Genomic DNA, 22,183 nt, shown 5'->3' on the forward strand with positions numbered 1-22,183 from the left:
GTGTCAGCATACTCGGAAGCAGACAGTGACTGCTAAACCATGCTTACTTGCGCAATCGTTTTAACCCTGGAAAGCCCCTACTTCCATGGCTACATCCACCAAACAAGATGCTCCTTCCCCATTCTCCAACAGACTGTTAACTGTGACAGTTTGTCATTTCAGATAAAAAGCTAATGTTAACCACACAGTAGTTCTGTATTTCTTCTCAAAAAGTATTGTGAATATGGCACTGCTTGGTGCTCGGTTTACATGTTCCAACATATAACACAATATACAGTACCAGTTTAAAGTTTGGGCACACCTACTCATTCAAGGGTTTTTCTTTATTTTTACATATTTCCTACATAGAGTAATAGCGAAGACATCAAAACTATGAAATAACACATAGAATCATGTAACTGAAAAAGTGTTAAACAAATCAAAATATATTTTATATTTGAGATCCTTCAAAAGTAGAGGCTCTTTGCCTTGATGATAGCGTTGCACACTCTTGGCATTCTCTCAACCAGCTTCACCTGGAATGATTTTCCAACCGTCTTGAAGGAGTTCCCACATATGCTTGTTGGCTGCTTTTCCTTCACTCTGCGGGCCAACTCATCCCAAACCATCTCAATTGGGTTGAGGTCGGGTGATTATAGAGGCCAAGTCATCTGATGCAGCACTCCATCACTCTCCTTCTTGGAGAGTCATTGTCCTGTTGAAAAACAAATTATAGTCCCACAAAGCGCAAACCAGATGGGAAGGCGTATCACTGCAGAATAATGTGGTATATATTTGGACTGCAATTTCTGAGGTTGGTAACTCTGGGTCTTCCTTTCCTGTGGTGGTCCTCATGAGAGTCAGTTTCATCATAGCGCTTGATGGTTTTTGCAACTGCACTTGAAGAAACTTTCAAAGTTCTTGAAATGTTCCGGATTGACTGACCTTCATGTCTTAAAGTAATTTATTTGCTTATTTGAACTATTCTTGCCAAATAGGGCTATGCTCTGTATACCACACCTACCTGGTCACAACGCAACTTATTGGCTCAACGCATTAAGAAGGAAAGAAATTCCACAAATTAACATTTAACAAGGCACTCCTGTTAATTGAAATGCATTCCAGGTGAGAGAAGCTGGTTGAGAGAATGCAAAGAGTGTGCAAAGCTGTCATCAAGGCAAAGGGTGGCTACTTTGAAGAATAGAAAATATATTTAGACTTGTTGAACACTTTTTTGGTTACTACATGATTCTATATGTGTTATTTCATAGTTTTGATGTCTTCAGTATTATTCTACAATGTAGAAAATAGTAAAAACAAAGAAAAACCCTTGAATGAGTAGGTGTGTCTAAACTTTTGACTGGTACTGTACATCATTTATTTTCAGTAAAGCAACAATGGAAGAGTAAAAAGTATTAAGAACAATACAATCAATTAATATGATAACAAAATTCATTTCAAGGGGTGTGCACTTGACCCCTGCGACAACACCCTCCTTTCTAACACTCCAACCATACAGAAGAAGACAAAATGAAACACTTATAAACTCAAAATAGACATGGAATTTACATAAATCAAATAATTTGTATTATTTACATAGTTTATATACACATTATTCAAAATAAACATACATGTTTGATATGTACACATAATTACACAATCCTAAAAGCTTAGCTAAAAGATTTAAGAATTCAGAAAGGTTGGACAGACTAGCCTGGTCCCAGATCAGTTTGTGCCGTCTTGCAGTTGGCAAGGCACAACATCCCTAACATAAGGCAGGACAAATAGATCTGGGTACAAGCATGAGACTATGCTTAGTGGGAACGCTTAGGCCTAGATTCAATCCGTATCGTAGAGACTGCATTTAAGATATCTCGACTCAATCAGAAATGACCTTTACAGATGGATAGAAATATAACCCTTCGGCGATACAGATTTGAGTATCGCCCTCAGTCTTTCGAGCATAGCTAGCTGACACCTGTCACATCAGTAAGCTTACATTCATATCCCTACTTTTCATTGTAGTTTAACTGAAACCTTAACTCAGACAAATGAGTTTGGGCTCTCTTGCTTCTAGCCTGGTCCCAGATCTGTTTGTAATTGTATAAACAACTCCTATAGTCGTTGTCAATGTGTTTTTAGCCTGACAATGACAATAGGAGTTGGCAAGAACGCGCAAACAGATCTGGAACAAGGCTACCCTGCATCTTCATTCCCATCTAGTCTGAGTGCCAGTCTGTTTGTGCAATCAGCCATTGTTATGCTAATTGGTTGAAAAATGTCAGCATTACAATGAGTTGGCATTGACAAGAACACAAACAGACCTGGGACCAGGCTTATTCCTATGTGGTGGAATCATTCGGCACAAGACAAAACAGACTAATAAAAAGGATGGGGCTTGTTAGAAGTAGGATGGGGCTTGTTAGAAGTAGGATGGGGCTTGTTAGAAGTAGGATGGGGCTTGTTAGAAGTAGGATGGGGCTTGTTAGAAGTAGGATGGGGCTTGTTAGAAGTAGGATGGGGCTTGTTAGAAGTAAGGATGGGGCTTGTTAGAAGTAGGATGGGGCTTGTTAGAAGTAGGATGGGGCTTGTTAGAAGTAGGATGGGGCTTGTTAGAAGTAGGATGGGGCTTGTTAGAAGTAGGATGGGGCTTGTTAGAAGCAGGATGGGGCTTGTTAGAAGTAGGATGGGGCTTGTTAGAAGTAGGATGGGGCTTGTTAGAAGTAGGATGGGGCTTGTTAGAAGTAGGATGGGGCTTGTTAGAAGCAGGATGGGGCTTGTTAGAAGTAGGATGGGGCTTGTTAGAAGTAGGATGGGGCTTGTTAGAAGTAGGATGGGGCTTGTTTAGAAGTAGGATGGGGCTTGTTAGAAGTAGGATGGGGCTTGTTAGAAGTAGGATGGGGCTTGTTAGAAGTAGGATGGGGCTTGTTAGAAGTAGGATGGGGCTTGTTAGAAGTAGTCAAAGTCCAAGTCCAGATCTGGGGGTGGCTGATATGAGAGGTAGCAGGTGATGCGATTGGGCAAGCCCAGTTTGGACACGTCGTCCAGGGCTCTTCTGCCCAGTGCTGTTCTCAGAGCTATCCTGCTGATCTGTTGTAGACTGAGGGGAGTATCTGGGAAAGAACGAAAACATGTCCGTTGAGATAATTATATTATATTAACCCTTTTCACACTGTTGTGCCAACCTGAACTGCATTGTGAGGTTCTAATATTTTATTAAATATTTTATTTTCATATTGTCCTCTTCAGCATGGCTCCAGCAACTACGGTGGATGCATAACAACTACGGTGGATGCATAACAACTACGGTGGATGCATAACAACTACGGTGGATGCATAACAACTACGGTGGATGCATAACAACTACGGTGGATGCATAACAACTACGGTGGATGCATAACAACTACGGTGGATGCATAACAACTACGGTGGATGCATAACAACTACGGTGGATGCATAACAAATGCAGCTCAGCTCTGCTCAGTAGTGTGAAAATCTCTCTTTGAAGGTCATATTTTCATACATAAGATAATCTCTACACTTTTCCAGTCTTTTCTACCTACGTGGCATGAATAGAATACTTACTTTCATAGAACTCTAGGCAGATATTGGTGGGAGAACCTTGACTTGTGTAGTTGATGGGCTTTTTGCCCAGGTTGTCCCTGGCATATATGTTCCCACCGAACTCAATCAGCAGCTCGATCAGATCCACGTTCTTTACTTTGGCTGCGTGATGGAGCGCCGTCTCGTGGAGCTTGGCAGCGTTCACGTTCGCCCCTTTGGAGAAGATGAAAAGGTTTGATTTTAAAAAGGGAAGTGGTCGAGACTTACCGTTCTTACACGTTCTGAAAACTACAATCTGCATCAAAAAAGTACAGGACGTTGTTTTAACTGCAAAATGTCAAGATCAAATTATGGTTTGAATTGATGTAATGCTTCAAATGCAAAATCTCAAATTTCACCTTTTTTATAAAGTTAGGTTAGGTACTTATTTACTTGAGAGAGCACAGTCCCATTAATAGTCTTTGAATGATCAGGAGCAAAACAACATTTTGAAATAATGTTACCACAATGTGGTCCACCCACCGGCATTGAGGAGGACCTTGGCGCAGTCAAAGTGTTGTCTGGCACACGCTACATGTAACGGTGTCCCGAAGTGGCAGTCATGGGCCTCCATCAGAGCTCCCACGTCTATCATGAGCTGAACGCAGTCAGAGTTACCTGTAACACACACACACACACACACACACCCACGTCAGTCATAGTTCGACACTTGGGTATTGAGGGGGACTAACTACACAATATCAATCAATCAAATGTATTTAGAAAGCTTTTTTTTTTTACATCAGCCGATGTCACAAAGTGCTGTACAGAAACCCAGCCTAAAACCCCCAAACAGCAAGCAATGCAGATGTATCCCATTATCCCAGTGTATGTGTGTGTTCTTTATACTGTGTTACTGCCGCGTCCTCGCCCCCTCTCACAACATGAACATGTACCCCCCATGCAGGCCTCGTGGAGGGGTGAGAAGGTGAACAGTGGAGGGTTGACCGTAGCCCCATGTTGTATGAGTAGTTTCACACACTCCAGGCTGCCCGCAGCGCAGGCATCGCACAGCGGGGTACTGCCGTCAATGTTCCGCGCATCCACCTGAGTGAGACAGACAGGCAGGCACACACAAATCAACATTATAGCACCTCATTTTTTTAAAATGTTCACTGATACCTCTCAAGAGTCCTTAAATAGAGAATCTGAACTATTGATGGTCCATTTTATAACAGTTGTATAACAAATCAATGTGTAATTTCAAATCTAAAAACCCTTAGGCTCCCAGGGACTAGCTCCCCCTCAAATTCTGAATTTGGCTTCTGTTCAAATGTCTCCCGGCCCTCACAGAAACAGTCACAGTTGTTTGCATGTAGGGGTTACTGCAGATAAGTCACCACCCTAAGGATTCCCCCCCATTCCAGATTCAGCAGTAGTACCATTACCGACAGACCTATCACAAGAGAAAAATAGCCCTCTGACTCACGTGAGCACCAGCGTCCAGCAGCAACCGGACACACTGTGTTTGTCCCTGTATGCAGGCCTCGTGGAGGGGGGTTATGGAGTCCACAGCCACTATGTTAACTGCTGCACCTCCCTGGATCAGCTTCTGTAGCTGAAGAGCCTTTCCCTGGGCTGCTGCCTCGTGTACCGCCGAACGGTCTGTCCAGAACCCCAGGCCATGTGCTGCAGGCCCGGGAGGGAAGGAGAAAAGCAATGAATTCCTATATATACGCTGAGCTCCGAAAGTACTGGAACAGTGACACATGTTTTGTTGTGACGACTACCCCACTTTGGCACTTCGTCCAATAGAAATGAATGGGAAATAATTTTGGAGTCACTTTTATTGTAAATAAGAATAGAATATGTTTTTAAAACACTTCTACATTAATGTGGATGCTACCATGATTACGGATAATCCTGAATGAATTATGAATAATGATGAATGCGAAAGTTAGACGCACAAATATCATACCCCCCCCCCCAAAAAAAAAACAAATGCTAGCCTCCCATGTTATTGTAATGGTGAGAGGTTAGCATGTCTTGGGGGTATGATATCTGTGTGCCTGTAACTTTCTCACTCATCATTATTCACGATTCATTCATAACTAACTGTAATCATGGTAGAATCCACATTAATGTAGAAGTGTTTAGAAACATATTCTATTTTTATTTACAATAAAAATGTGACTCGAAATGACACAATACATTATTTACCATGAATTTCTATTGGGCACTAATTAATCTGAAACACAACCAAAACAAACAGCAAATGCATCCAACAAGTTTGTAGAGTCACGAGCTTGATGTGGTCATTGCGTGCGAGGAATATGGGACCAAATAGTCAACTTTTTACTACTTTAACACACATATAAGTGAATTTGTCCCAATACTTTTGGTCCCCTAAAATGGGGGGACTTTGAACAAAAAGGGCTGTAATTTCTAATTGTTTCACCCGATATGGATGAAAATAGCCTCAAATTATAGCTGACATTCTACCCCTTTAACTTCATTGTCACTGTATCATTTCAAATCGAAGTGCTGGAGTACAGAGCCAAAACAACAACACAATTGGCCACTGTCCCAATACTTTTGAAGCTCACTGTATGATACAGAGAGTACATGCACATGTTGTATTGATGCCTATATCTATTTATTCTGCCCAATAACTGTTGATCTAATTTTCATGATACAAAGAGGGCAATTATATATTTTACAGTCAAATTATTTGAGCTCATTACACAAAGTAGGCCTTTAATTTATGTCTGTATTTATTATTAAATAATGTCCGTTGCTGATTTGGGCAGGAGCTCACTGGAGCTGAGTACCAGTGTTGTGCCGAAAATCTCCCCCCTGGCCAGAATTCTCCCTCTATGTTTAATATAACACACATACAGTCATTATTAATTCCCCCCCCCCCCCCCCCCTTCTATCTTTGGACTGCAAGGACTGGTACACATCATAATTATTTTGGTAGCTCATGTTGACCAGTAGTGTGTGCCACAGAAATGATTTGACTGTAGCCACAAAATTAAGGAAATTAGAGGGGGAGTTCGGCAGGCAAGAAAATGGTGTTGCCGACCCCCCCCCCCCCCTCTAATTTCCTTAATTTTGCGGCTAGAGTCAAATTATTTCTGTGGCACTTATCAGAGTCAAATACTTTCTATAGAACAAACTTCACGTTATGCAACCCGAAATGGATAATGAATGTGTGTGTGTTATATTAAACACAGAGGGAGTGAAATGTAGGCAAGCAATAGATATTTCAGAACAATTCCCAGTCGAATAAGACATGGGAGAGATTACACATTTTGGCAAAGAGATGTATTTATAGACTAATACACTTGAAACAAATTGCCAAACCGAAAACTGTAAACATTACTAGTGCTTCCCCCGCGATCAAACCGCCATAAAAAAAATGAAACAAAGCCTAACGTGATCATTGACAACTGCCTTGAAGGACACAAATAAAAAATGATTTCTGCTACAATCAGTGAAATGTAGGCTAAACTAACAACGGAGTGAAGAGCAGAAATCTCAACTACCAAGCAAGTCGCATCAATGAAGCATTGAGTGAGTACAAGGGGGGTGGGGTTCTGGCAGGGGGGTGAAGTTCGGCACAACACCGGTACCTCACACTTTCTAACGCTTCAGCTCTTGTTCCTACTATAGAATATGAGCTCGAACGTATTGTGGAGCTCCTGCACCTAAATATAAATACTAGAGGCACCGAAAATGAGTAACGGCAACTAATTTCAGTCCAAGTCAAGCAGTGAAAAAACACGGTGCTAGATGTTGAGTTCTCGCTGAAACCCTTTGTAGGCTCCAGAGCAATAAATCATTGGTCCAAGACACCGCTCTCACGACACGTGAATCCTGTCATAAACCCGCACCTCCTTCCCTACGAGGCTTACCCGTTGCTGACGTCCGATGTCTGTCTATGTGATGGTTGGTGACATGCATAGGCATAGTCCTAACCTAAATGTATTACATCTAGACAACATTGGCTAGATTAATGATCTGGTCAGCAAAAAAAGCTAGATACAGCGAATGAATGTTATATAAGGATCACCCAGGTTACCTACGTAGCCTACAAAATAGTACATGCTCTAATACACTGGTCTCTAGCTTGTTATAACAAGCTTAGCTGGATGGTCTCAAATTAGGTCAGTAAAACAAGGAAGAGCAGAACGTTTTCTAATATTAGGCCTGAATAAGCCAGCTAAATAAAATACTCAACAAGGGAGAGGCATGACAAATATTTTACTATAATTTTGATTGTGGGTTAAGCATTCATGCTGTTTACGTCATGAGCATTAGCCTCTTTGAACTTTCAGACAGGCGAGACACAAATAAAACAACTCACCTATATCTCCAAACAGCGATGGTCTGGCACGAGTAATCTCCATTTAGCTATAGATATTATATCCTCTAGTCTTGCAGAATAAATTGATGCATTTTAAAACGCAGAGAAGACCAGTGAAGCATTGCTGCAGTAACGTTGTTGATAGTGGTGGATGATGGCTTAAATTAGAAGCACACAGAAGTAAAAAGAACATCAATGGCTTGTGGGATTTGTAGTTTGTTGTAACCAGGTCTCAGTTCATATTATCCTGTATGAGACACTTAATTTAGTATGAGATGTTACGTTTCTTATGGTATGCAATTCATTTGTGGTTGTCCATTACCCATTTCATATGATATGTTATGAATTACAATTCATATTATATTTTACGAATTTGCTAAATGTACAATATGTTAGGAATTCTCTAAACGTATGATATGTTACAAATTCTAGCTAAGTGGTTAACGTTAGCTAGCTGGCTAACATTAGCTAGGGGTTAGGGGTTAAGGTTAGGAGTTAGGTTAAAGGTCACCGTTAGGGGAAGTGTTACCTAAAAGGTTTAAGGTTATGGTTAGGGGAAGGGGAAGTAGTTGCAAAGTAGCTCAAAAGTAGTACGTTGTTGAAAAGTTGCTAATTAGCTAAAAAGCTAAAGTTGTCCGTGATGAGATTCAAACTCGCAACCTTTGGTTTGCAAGACGTTTGCATTATACGCCTACCCATCCACCCCTGCTTTCATTTTCTGTCTTAAGTAACCGTCTGTCTCATGTAACCATATGAAATGTAACATACTCTAAAAGGAGTGTCCAGATTTGCGTACAAAATCATATGAGATGCTCTGAGACCAGGTTGCAATGAATGATGGTTCCAGACAGAAATATATATTTTTCTTAATATTTGGTTCTGGTTCCAACATGGACCAACTTGAAAGAAAGTTGAACATCCATGCCTCTGCAGTAACTGGAAGACCAGTTCCACTCACACTTACCCCACCAGACATGCCACCAGGGGTCTTTTCACAGTCCTCATATCCAGAACAAATAAGCGTACAGTATTATATAGAGCCCTTATTGCATGTAACTTCCTTCCATCGTGTATTGCTCAAATAAACAGCAAACCTGGTTTCAAAAAACAGATAAAGCAACACCTCACGGCACAACGCCTCTCCCCTATTTGACCTAGATAGTTTGTGTGTATGCATTGATATGTAGGCTACATGTGCCTGTCCTTGAGCTGTTGTTGTCTATTGATGTTCTGTATTATGTCATGTTTCGTGTTTTGTGTGGAACCCCAGGAAGAGTAGCTGCTGCTTTTGCAACAGCTAATGGGGATCCTAATAAAATACCAAATACATGAACAATATTTGTTTGTCTGTGATTTTTTTAAACTGTACCTGTGTGTGGACGATACTGTTGTGTATTCTATTGCCCCTACTGTCTGACCTACAGTCTGCTTTCATTGTTTTACAAAATACCATTATTGATCTTAAATTAGTATTGAATATGGGAAAAGCAAGTATGTGTTGTTTTCTAGAGAGCATAAAAATGACTTAAAATATTTAAGCATCTGTACCTTAGACGGTTCCCATATTGATCGTATCCCTACTTACAAATATCTTGGCATTTAGATAGATGATAAGTTGTCCTTTAAAAAAAACAGATGAATTTAAGTAAGAAGATGTGAATGAAAATCTTCTATCTTTCTATAGCTTCTTCTATAGAAAAGGGCAATGCTTCTTACTTAATAGTAGAAAGCAGATCATTCAGTCAATATTTCTACCGGTCCTAGAATATGGCAACATCATTGACACGCTTACAGCTGCCACTTCATTAAAGCCGTTCGCTGCAGCTCGTTCCAGTCTCTAGCTGCAGCGAACTGAAAAGAGGAGCGACCCAGGGATGTGTGTGCTTTGGGGACCTTTAAGAGAATGTGACTGACAGAACGGGTGTTGTATGTGGAGGATGAGGGCTTCAGTAGACATCTCAGATAGGGGTGGAGTGAGGCCTAAGAGGGTTTTATCAATAAGCATCAACCAGTGGGTCTTTCGATGGGTATACAGAGATGACCAGTTTATAGAGGAGTATAGAGTGCAGTGTTGTATCCTATAAGGAGCATTGGTGGAAAATCTGATGGCCGAAAGGTAAAGAACATCTAGCCGCTGGAGAGCACCCTTACCTGCCGATCTATAAATTATGTCTCCATAATCTAGCATGGGTAGGATGGTCATCTGAATCAGGGTTAGTTTAGCAGCTGGGGTGAAAGAGGAGCGATTATGTCAAAGCTGCAGGCTATGTGCTGAGAGAAGGACAGTGTACCGTCTAGCCGTACTCCCAAGTACTTGTATGAGGTGACTACCTCAAGCTCTAAACCCTCAGAGGTAGTAATAACACCTGTGGGAAGAGGGGCATTCTTCTTACCAAACCACATGACCTTTGTTTTGGAGGTGTTCAGAACAAGGTTAAGGGTAGAGAAAGCCTGTCGGACACTAAGAAAGCTTTGTTGTAGATTTAACACTCAATCCGGGGAGGGGCCAGCTGAGTATTAGACTATCATCTGCATATAAATGGATGAGAGAGATTCCTACTGCCTGAGCTATGTTGTTGATGTAAATTGAGAAGAGCGTGAGGCCTAGGATCGAGCCTTGGGTTGCTCCCTTGGTGACAGTGGGTGACACAGCAGATTTTCTGACTTTATACACTGCAGTCTTTGAGAGATGCACACACAAACAAAACGTACGCTTGAACGAATAAGACAACAAAAATGTGTCTTTTGGAAACAAACTTTAGAAGAGGAATTGGATCAGCACGAAAACAGAATGAGACGTAGCAACATGACATTATTGTCCTTACCAGAACTTTCCAGTTACGTGGTCAAACTGATAGAGGAACTTGATGTGGGTATATCACCAGAGGATTTGGATTGATGCCATAGGATCTGCGTGAAACAGAAAAATTCTAAATACCCACGAATGATAATGTTCACACTTTGGAACTATCAGACCAACGTCAACATTCTGAAGGCACGAGGGGGAAAGGAGATCAAAATCCAAGGCCAGACCATTCGATTATTCCAGGACCTGTCTGCTAAACTGAGAAAGAAACGTAAGGAATACCTGCCAATCAGACAGCCTCTTGAGGAAAATGGGATAAAATCTCAACTCCGCTTCCCGGCAGTGCTGTGGGTAAGGAAGGGAACGCAAAGGATGGAATTCACAAGCGCTGATGAAGCCTTAATCAAGCTGCAAGAAACCTTTCCAGTCGAAGGCCTACAAACATTCTGCATAATGGGGACCTCAGTGGACAGAGTGGAGTTCCCTGCACTGAGAAGAAGATGGAGTGGGAAAAAGCCATGAAGGCACTGTAGGTTACATACAGTGATACCTAAGACCTGCTTATCGTATGTTGTGAAAATATTATTTTCCCCTCCCCTAATACAAACTATACTCTACTTTCCCCAAACTGTTCTTCTCTATTTACAGTACCAGCCAAAAGTTTGGACATACCTACTCATTCCATAGTTTTGATTTATTTTTACTATTTTCTACATTTGTAGAATAATAGTGAAGACATCAAAACTATGAAATAACACATATGGAATCATGTAGTAAACAATAAAGTGTTGAATAAATCAAAATATATTTTATATTTGAGATTCTTCAAAGTAGCCATCCTTTGCCTTGATGACAGCTTTGCACACTCTTGGCATTCTCTCAACCAGCTTCTTGAGGTTGTCACCTGGAATCTGGTGCATCAGACACTTCCCTGAAGTATGAGTGGTGCCTCCACTCATCTCACTTTTCTCTTTTCGGTGGACCCACTCGCCCCATGTAGAGCCCCACCAGCCACTATACTTTCATTTAATTCATAAGGTATAATTCATAAGAAGTACTTTCTTTATGTTTTTTTGTCTGTTCCCTGTTAAATGTTTGCTCAGCCTACATGTTCACACGTTCTCTATATGTAATGTATACAATAACTATGTACTCATACTATGATTCTTCCATACCCACGGGATGTCCAACACGCTCATATGACATGTCTGCTCAAATGTTTTATCTGGTTCTTCAATGAAAGACAAGGTTAACTTTTATTCTATACAAGTAAGAGCCAACAACATCCAACTGATTACATTGTGCACAGGGGGAAAAAAGCATAAGGTTCTTGAACATTTAAAGAGATTGTCAACAGATGTGGTTTCTTGCAAGAGTTACACTTCAAAAAAGGAGCAATTAAAAATATTTAAAGAAGAGCTGGGTTGGACAGGCCTCTGCTTCCACCTACTGTGGTAACAACAGAGGTATAGGCATCCAGATAAACAAGAATACACCCTTTTCCCTTATATCCCAGCACATGGACCAAGAAGGACATTTTCTACTTTTGAATTGTACAGTCATGGTCAAAAGTTTTGAGAATGACACAAATATTAATTTTCACAAAGTCTGCTGCCTCAGTGTCTTTAGATATTTTTGTCAGATGTTACTATGGAATACTGAAGTATAATTACAAGCATTTCATAAGTGTTGCCTTATGGCTGGAAAAGGCATTGTTCGTCACCAAACTGTTTCTGGATGGTTGGGGAGAAGTTGCTTTCGGAGGATGTGTTGGTACCATTCTTTATTCATGGCTGTGTTCTTAGGCAAAATTGTGAGTGAGCCCACTCCCTTGGCTGAGAAGCAACCCCACACATGAATGGTCTCAGGATGCTTTACTGTTGGCATGACACAGGACTGATGGTTGCCCCAAACAATCGGAAAGGGGATTCACCAGAGAAAATTACTTTACCCCAGTCCTCAGCAATCCAATCCCTGTACCTTTTGCAAAATATCAGTCTGTCCCTGATGTTTTTCCTGGATAGAAGTGGCTTCTTTTCTGCCCTTCTTGACACCAGGCCATCCTCCAAAAGTCTTCTCCTCGCTGTGCGTGCAGATGCACTCCCACCTGCCTGCTGCCATTCCTGACCAAGCTCTGTACCGGTGGTGCCCCAATCCCACAGCGGAATCAACTTTAGGAGACGGTCCTGGCGCTTGATGGACTTTCTTGGGCGCCCTGAAGACTTCTTCACAACAATTGAACCGCTCTCCTTCAAGTTCTTGATGATCCGATAAATGGTTGATTTAGGTGCAATGTTACTGGCAGCAATATCCTTGCCTGTGAAGCCCTTTTTGTGCAAAGCAATGATGACGGCACATGTTTCCTTGCAGGTAACCATGGCTGACAGAGGAAGAACAATAATTCCAAGCACCACCCTCCTTTTGAAGCTTCCAGTCTGTTATTCGAACTCAATCAGCATGACAGAGCGATCTCCAGCCTTGTCCTCGTCAACACTCACACCTGTGTTAACGAGAGAATCACTGACATGATGTCAGCTGGTCCTTTTGTGGCAGGGCTGAAATGCAGTGGAAATGTTTTTTGGGGGATTCAGTTCATTTTCATGGCAAAGAGGGACTGCAATTAATTGCAATTCATCTGATCACTCTTCATAACATTCTGGAGTATATGCAAATTGCCATCATACAAACAGAGGCAGCAGACTGTGAAAATTAATATTTGTGTCATTCTCAAAACTTTTGGCCACAACTGTACCTTACATGGTGAAAAATACACATTGATTTCATTGTATGTGGTGTTTTCAGATAGAATTCAAGCTATATTAAATCAAACCCAGACATGAATTCTTATTTTAGCAGGCAATATAAATCAGACATTCGGCAAGTTAGACAGACAGCAATAAAAACGGAAAATTCAAGGAGTCTCCTAAGAGGCAGAAATATGTAATCTCTACCTCTACCATCTCTATCTCTTTTACAGGACCCCTGGAGATACCCAACTACAGAGTACTACTAATTTTTTTCTCAAAGTAAGAAAAGCTATTCAAGAATTGACTACATTTGTATTTCCAAAAATGCACTCAACAATATACTGGGTTCAAAAATCCATGATAAAGTGATATTGGATCATTCTCCGGTGTCATGCTTAAATACACAAACAGAAAATACACCTAACAATAGAATATGGAGAATGAACAGAGCGCATCTTCAAGACCCGAAATGTATTTAAAATATAAATTATATAATTAAAACCTTTACCAATACAAATGTAGACATACAGGACAGAGAAAAGCCGACCCCCAACATAATTTGGGATGTTTTTAATGCGTACATTATGGCAATGATAATCTCATACTCTGCTAAACTTACATCTGAGTTGGAAATTCAAATTATAAAAAAATATAAATAAATCACTATCTTAGCCCATAAAAAAATCTTTACAAGGTATAGAAGAAAATGCAATTTGTGAAATTAACCAGGAATATGATCTTCTACCTTTGAAGAGAGCTAACAACTACAGGTGCAACTCAAATAAAGCATACTATTTAATGGCAAATAAACCTGGTTATCACCTCGCAGCCATCCCAAAAAGAATACACGCCAAACCAGTTATAATTTTAAAAGATAAGGATACAAATGCTTTAATTAGAAACAACAAAGCTATTAATAAAAAGTATATAGTTTCTATGAAAATGTACATAAATAAGAATTAAATAACAGTTGGATTGGTACTACAGCCTTCTTAGACTCAATAACCCTGAAGCAACTATCAGCAGACAAAAAAATAATTTAAATCACCCAAAAATAAATAATACCGGCTTTCCCCCTATTTACTCAAATGACTCTCAATTCAGTGTTTTCGAGTTCCATTTATCAAACTGTTATTTCAGCTACAGTGGGGCAAAAAAGTATTTAGTCAGCCACCAATTATGCAAGTTCTCCCACTTAAAAAGATGAGAGAGGCCTGTAATTTTCATCACTTCAACTATGACAGACAAAATTAGGAAAGAAAATCCAGAAAATCACATTGTAGGATTTTTAATGAATTTATTTGCAAATTATGGTGGAAAATAAGTATTTGGTCAATAACAAAAGTTTATCTCAATACTTTGTTATATACCCTTTGTTGGCAATGACAGAGGTCAAACGTTTTCTGTAAGTCTTCACAAGGTTTTCACACACTGTTGCTGGTATTTTGGCCCATTCCTCCATGCAGATCTCCTCTAGAGCAGTGATGTTTTGGGGCTGTTGCATGTTCAGGGGCAGAACAACAGATTTTTACCTTGTCAGCTCGGAGATTCGCTCTACAACCTTTCGGTTACTGGCCCAACACTCTAACCATTAGGCTACCTGCCACCTCCTGCTGCTAACAGTAGAGTTTCCGCCGCTGTACCTGTCCCCATACCAAGGGGAACATTTTGGTTTTTCCCTTACACTTATTTTACTTTAAGAATAAAAACCAAGTATAATAAAAATCTAAATGCATTTTAAGCTAAAATCTTCTTCCAGCCGTTAACAAGCTCAAAAAAAAGAGTCCTCGTCCAAAATCATGCCTCCTTTATACCCTCCATTTTTCTTTCTGCGAACTCATTGTGGCCAACTCATTGTGGCTAACACCTACCCCAATGACGCATCCAGTGGTGAACAAACACCTAAGGAGGCCATCATTCAAAAAGGTGCTTTTTCAGCCCCCCTTAACTCCCACCTAGTTCTCACCAAAGCAGGATGTCCGCTTCAACCCCTTAACCGCTCTAAACCTAGGGATTAACTTTTAAAACAGTAATTTATTATCATGAACCTTCCTTACTCTAATCTTACTCCAAATACTCGTACCCCCCCCCCCCCCCTCTAAGCTAAACAACATTATAAAACTGTTAACAATTTACTGCATTCCTCTAATGACCCTTGAATATCTTCCATAGTATATTACCCCCTGTTTCCAAGCTTTAACATTTAACATATTTAACCTTTAATCATTTTGTAAATAAATGCCACTCATTAATTTTTTGATATTTTTCTTATTTTCTTTAATCAATACCAATTCCCTCTCAGAGTTCATTCTTCTTTGTGCTCCGTGTGTGTGTGTGTGTGTGTGTGTGTGTGTGTGTGTGTGTGTGTGTGTGTGTGTGTGTGTGTGTGTGTGTGTGTGTCTGTGTGTGTGTGTGTGTGTGTGTGTGTGTGTGTGTGTGTGTGTGTGTGTGTGTGTGTGTGTGTGTGTGTGTGTGTGTGTGTGTGTGTGTGTGTGTGTGTGTGTGTGTGTGTGTGTGTGAAAGTGAAAGTGAAAGTGAAACTTCTTCATGACTATGTGTGCGTGGGCGTATGCAAGTTGTGTTTTTAAAATGTCACACAGAAAGATAGGCCTTAATCTACTACTCTTGTGTGACTTTATTCAGCAAATGATAACTCCTAAACTTATTTAGGCTTTTTATAACAAAGGGGTTGTATACTTATTAACTCAAGACATTGCAGCTTCACAATTTTTATTAATTTGTTATTTAAAAAAATTGAACAACATTATTCCACTTTGACATTATGGAGTATTGTGTGTAGGCCAGTGACAAACAGTCTAAATTTAATCCATTTTAAATTCAGGCAACAAAAAATGTAAAGTCAAGGGGTGTGAATACTTTCTGAAGGCACTATATCGGTAAAGGCAACAGGATAGATAACAGACAGTAGCAGCAGCGTATGTGGGGAGCGTGAAAGTGTGTGTGTGGTGTGTGTGGTCTGAATGCATGTGTGTGCATGTCATGTGTGTGTGTATGTAGTGTGTGTGTGTGTGTGTGTGTGTGTGTGTGTGTGTGTGTGTGTGTGTGTGTGTGTGTGTGTGTGTGTGTGTGTGCGTGCGTGCGTGCGTGCGTGCGTGCGTGTGTATAAAGAGTCCAGTGTGTGCATAGAGTCAGTGCAAGAGAGTTGTGCAGAAAAAAAGTAAATGCAGGTTGTCTGGGTAGCCATTTCATTGGCTAATTAGCAGTATTGTTTAGAAGTCTGATGGCTTGGGGGTGGAAGCTGTTCAGGGTAATGTTGGTTCCAGACTTGGTGCATTGGTACTGTTTGCCGTACGATAGCAGAGAGAACAGTCTGGGGTTTGGGTGGCTGGAGTCTTTGACAATTTTTGGGGTCTCCTCTGACACCGCCTGGTATAGAGGTCCTGGATGGCAGGGAGCTCGGCCCGAGTAATGTACTGGGCCATACGCACTACCCTCTGTAGTGTACACACTACCCTCTGTAGCGCCTTGCGGTCGGATGCTAAGCAGTTGCCATACCAAGCGGTTATGCAGCCAGTGAAGATGCTCTCGATGGTGCAGATGTATAACTCTTCGAGGATCTGAGGGTCCATGCAGAAACTTTTTAGCCTGCTGAGGGGGAAGAGGCGTTGTCGTGCCCTCTACATGACTGTGTTGGTGTATTTGGTTCATGATAGAACCTTAGTGACAGTTGTGGCTGCTTCGCATGATGTATTGTTTTCTCTACCTTCTTGCCCTTGTGCTGTTGTCTGTGCGCAACAATGTTTGTACCATGCTTTGTACTGTTACCATGTTGTGCTGCTGCCATGTTGTGTTGCTACCATGTTGTTGTCATGTTGTGTTGCTACCATGCTGTGTTTTCATGTGTTGCTGCTATGCTATGTTGTTGTCTTAGATCTCTCTTTGTGTAGTGTTGTTGTGTCTCTCTTGTCGCGATGTGTGTTTTGTCCTATATTTTTATTTTATTAATTATTTTTAATCCCAGCCTCCGTCCCCGCAGGAGGCCTTTGCCTTTTGGTAGGCCGTCATAGTAAATAAAAATTTGTTCTTAACTGAATTGCCTAGTTAAAGGTTAAATAAAAATGTAATAAAATTAGAAATGTGGACACCGAGGAACTTCAGGAAGTCCAGGATCCAGTTGCAGAGGGAGGTGTTTAGTCCCAGGGTCCTTTGCTTAGTGATGAGCTGTGTGGGCTGTGTGGGCACTATGGCAAGCTAACTTGCTATATAACTAGGCTACTAGCTGCTAAAGCCATCCATAGAAAAAAAGTAAGCATTCATATCTAGTTATCTTAGCTCTACACATTTCCTAAAGTTCAAGGCAGAGTTTTTTTTTACCATTGTGGGTAAGCAGCTTGCATTGCATGATTACACTGTCTCTCCTGTGCTTGAAGGAGAACTGGTCACTGAAATGCAGCCAGGGATTCTCCTCCTCAACTTCTTCAAGGATTCTCCTCCTTGCCTTCAGACACTGGGTTGACTCTCCTCAGTCTCTTCCATCTCCATTGTTTTTCACAAACGCCGCTTTAATAAAAAAGAAATGTTCCTCTCTTTCACGACACGTCTCTCTAAGTAAGTTATTTTATTAGCCTTTTTCCTACTACCAACGTTCAGTTTATGTGCACAGCTTGAGTTGATTGGCCTGTTTTGCATGCGATGCGTCACAATCAAATGCCCACCGCATTACCTCCCTAGAGAAATGTATTTGGTTATTGTCACAGCTGTGTATATTCCCCCTCTAGCTGATACCACGACAGCTCTCAAGGAACTACACTGGACCTTGTGCAAACTGCATATCCCGAAGCCGCATTTATTATAGCTGGGGACTTTAATAAATCTGAGGAAAACACTACCAAGTTCTATCAACACATCACCTGCAGTACTCGCGCTTCAAATACTCTCAACCATTGTTACTCTCCCTTCCGGGATGGATACAAGGCCATCTCCCGACCTCCCTTCAGCAAATCAGATCACTACTCCATTCTTCTCTTCCCTCCTATAGGCAGAAACTCAAACAGGAAGTGTCCATGCTAAGGTCTTATCAACGCTGGTCAGGCTAACTGGAATCCTGGCTTCAAGAATGTTTTGATCACGTGGATTGGGACATGTAACAGGTTGATTCTGAAAATAACATTGGTGTATGACGGAGTTCATCAGGAAGTATATAAGGAATGTTGTTCCCACTGTGATGATTAAAACCTATCCAAACCAAAAAACGTGGATAGATGGCAGCATCTGAAGCCTGAGCACCGCATTTAACCACGGCAAGTTGACTGGGAATACGATTGAATACAAACAGTCCAGTTATGTCCTCCGTAAGGAAATCAAACAGGCAAAACGTCAGTACAGAGACAAAGCGGAGTCGCAATTCAACGTCTCAGACACAAGACGTATGTGGCAGAGACTCCAGACAATCACAGATTATAAAGGGGAAACCATCCACGTCGCGGCCCCCGACGTCTTGCTCCTGGATAAGCTAAACACCTTCTTCACCTGCTTTGAGGATAACACAGTGCCACCGACACAGGCCGCTCCAGAGGACTGTGAGCGCTCGTTCTCCCTGGTCGTTGTGAGTAAGACATTTAAGCGTGTTAACCCTCACAAGGCTGCATGCCCAGACGGCATCCCTAGCCACGTCCTCAGAGCATGTGCAGACCAGCTGGCTGGAGTGTTATTGGACATATTCAATCTCTCCCTATCCCAGTCTGCTGTCCCCAATTGCTTCAAGATGTCCACCATTGCTCCTGTACCCGAGAAAGCGTAGGTAACCAAACTAAATGACTATCGCCCTGTAGCACTCACTTCTGTCATCATGAAGTGCTTTGAGAGACTAGTCAAGGATCCTATCACCTCTACCTGACCTGTCACCCTAGACCCACTGCAATTTGCATACCGCTCAAATAGATCCACAGATTATGCAATCGCCATTGCACTGCCCTGTCTCATCTGGACAAGAGGAATACCTATGTAAGAATGCTGTTCATTAACTACAGCTCAGCCTTCAACACCATAGTACCCTCCAAGCTCATCATAAAGCTCGGGGCCCTGGGTCTTAACCCAGCCTGTACAACTGGGTCCTGGACTTCCTGACGGGCCGCTCCCAGGGGGTGAAGGTAGGCAACAACACCTCCACTACACTGATCCTTAACACAGGGTCCCCACAAGTGTGCATACTCAGCCCACTCCTGTACTTCCTGTTGACCCATGACTTCGTGGCCACGTACGCCTCCAACTCAATCATCAACAGTGGTAGGCCTGATAACCAACAATGACGAGACAGCCTACAGGGAGGAGGTGAGGGCCATGGCGGCGTGGTGCCAGGAAAATAACCTCTCTCTCTCAACGTCAACAAAACAAAGGAGCTGATCGTGGACAGCAGAGGGAGCACGCCCCCATCCACATCAACGGGGCCGCAGTGGAGGTGAAAAGCTCCAAGTTCATTGGCGTACACATCACTGACAATCTGAAATGGTCCACCCACACAGACAGTGTGGTGACGAAGGCACAACAGCATCTCTTCAACCTCAGGAGGCTGAACAAATTTGGCTCTACCCCTAAGACCCTCACAAACTTTGACAGATGCACCACTGAAAGCATCATGTCAGGCTGTATCACCACCTGGTGATATGGCATCTGCATCGTCCGCAACCGCAAAGGCTCTCCAGAGGGCGGTGCGGTCAGCCCAACTCATCACTGGAGCACACTGCCTACCCTCCAGGAGACCTACAGGAGACCTACAGCACCCAATGTCACAGCTCCTCAAATCAAATCAAATCATTGTATTGGTCACATACACATGGTTAGCATCATGTGTATCATGATGTATCATTGTATCATTGTATTGGTCACATACACATGGTTAGCAGATGTTAATGCGAGTGTAGTGAAATGCTTGTGCTTTTAGTTCCGACCATGCAGTAATATCTAACAAGTAATCTAACAATTTCACAACAACTACCTTTTACACACACACGTGTAAAGGAATGAATAAGAATATGTACAAATAAATATGTGTATGAGCGCTGGCCGAACGAGATGCAGTAGATGGTATAGAGTACAGTATATACATATGAGATAAGTCATGTTGGGTATGTAAACATTATATAAAGTGGCATTGTTTAAAGTGACTAGTGATACATTTATTACATCAATTTTTTTTATTATTAAAGTGTCTAGAGATTTGAGTCAGTATGTTGGCAGCAGCCACTCAATGTTAGTGATGGCTGTTTAACAGTCTGTGTACGCGACCAATAAAATTTGATTTGATTTGAAGTCAGTGGTAGGGAAGAGTGTATGATATTGTTTGAAAGTTGCTCTTACTAGTTAGGCAAACCTGGGGAAGGTATTTAGTATTTGATCTGTTATATACCTATTTGGGCTAGTGGTCATTTGTAATGTGATTCTCTATTTGCCCTCAGTATGCATTTCTTCAACATTTCTGAATTCCATTTCGCTGCACCCTGATAAATATTTCTTCAACATTTCTGAATTCCATTTCGCTGCACCCTGATAAATATTTCTTCAACATTCTGAATTCCATTTCGCTGCACCCTGATAAATATTTCTTCAACATTCTGAATTCCATTTCGCTGCACCCTGATAAATATTTCTTCAACATTCTGAATTCCATTTCGCTGCATCCTGATAAATATTTCTTCAACATTCTGAATTCCATTTCGCTGCACCCTGATAAATATTTCTTCAACATTCTGAATTCCATTTCGCTGCACCCTGATAAATACTTCTTCAACATTCTGAATTCCATTTCGCTGCACCCTGATAAATATTTCTTCAACATTCTGAATTCCATTTCGCTGCACCCTGATAAATATTTCTTCAACATTCTGAATTCCATTTCGCTGCACCCTGATAAATATTTCTTCAACATTCTGAATTCCATTTCGCTGCACCCGCTACCTATTGCTATTCTGCTTTCACACAGCTTACTTTATTTATTTTTTCCTTCACTAGTTTTCTCGGCAGTATAGACTTGTGGCTCACAGAGTGGTCTTGGAATGAGGATTGGAAAGCGTACAGCATGGCAGCGGTCAGAGAAAAGTGTTACCCAGTTATGTTGTCAGAACCATCCGTAACAACTACCCCTCATCCACCGGTGTCTACGCTGAAGTCAAGGAGGCAGATCACACCTTCAGAATCCTTTGAAAAACCTTCCACTGATGGCCCATCGCCTTTCCCTTCCCTTAGTTTCTATCTCATTTTCTCATTCATAAACGATTTGTTGGTATACTGCAATTCTACTGTCAATGTGTACAAGATCAAATACTCCTTACTAGACATGCAACACATAGCCTTGAAAAATCCCAATTGACACCTGTGCTATGGATGTATAAGAAGACCAAAAACAGTATAATCACTTCGAATTGTTTTCTGAGGGAAAATAATACATTCTAAACTTGTAACTGTATAACAGTTTTATTTCACAGATGGAATAAATAATAATATATTGACAGTATCTGTAGAAAATCCTCTCTGAACCCTCTCTCTGACCCTGGGAGTTGTATCATTAAAAGGCTGCATCAAGCAGCTTTACCATCCCCCAATCAGAGCCTGACTATTGTTTTGCAACAGAGGGCAATTCACAATGCCGTTGTTAGGGAGGTTACTAGGGAGCCTTCTGGGAGAGTTTCAGAGATAATCACAAACTCTCCTTTACTCCCTGGGTCAAAGAGAGAGGGTTCAGAGGGGATTCTCTACAATATCAGTGCAATACAGTAGCATCAG

The 22,183-nt window shown here is 41.4% G+C and overlaps 1 protein-coding gene across 1 annotated transcript; it reads right to left on the reverse strand.

The window, feature by feature from the left end:
- Positions 1-1,333: 1,333 nt before the first annotated feature.
- Positions 1,334-8,063, reverse strand: LOC139383113 (ankyrin repeat and SOCS box protein 13-like). Its single transcript, XM_071127434.1, has 6 exons — positions 7,892-8,063; positions 5,012-5,211; positions 4,479-4,629; positions 4,066-4,200; positions 3,565-3,756; positions 1,334-3,092 (listed from the first exon to the last, which is right to left on the reverse strand). The coding sequence occupies exons 1-6, from the start codon at positions 7,932-7,934 to the stop codon at positions 2,929-2,931; spliced, it is 885 nt and encodes a 294-aa protein (XP_070983535.1). The 5' UTR covers positions 7,935-8,063; the 3' UTR covers positions 1,334-2,928.
- Positions 8,064-22,183: the final 14,120 nt, after the last annotated feature.

Source organism: Oncorhynchus clarkii, chromosome 2 (genome assembly GCF_045791955.1).
Source record: "Oncorhynchus clarkii lewisi isolate Uvic-CL-2024 chromosome 2, UVic_Ocla_1.0, whole genome shotgun sequence".
Taxonomy (NCBI): domain Eukaryota; kingdom Metazoa; phylum Chordata; class Actinopteri; order Salmoniformes; family Salmonidae; genus Oncorhynchus; species Oncorhynchus clarkii.

Excerpts from the sequence above, each read along its gene's own strand:
- LOC139383113 (XM_071127434.1), bottom strand. The coding sequence starts at position 7,934 with ATGGAGATTACTCGTGCCAGACCATCGCTGTTTGGAGATATAG. Across the intron at positions 3,757-4,065 it reads CAAGGTCCTCCTCAATGCCG|GGGCGAACGTGAACGCTGCC; the intron begins GTGGGTGGACCA and ends TCTTCTCCAAAG. Across the intron at positions 3,093-3,564 it reads CTGCCTAGAGTTCTATGAAA|ATACTCCCCTCAGTCTACAA; the intron begins GTAAGTATTCTA and ends GTTCTTTCCCAG.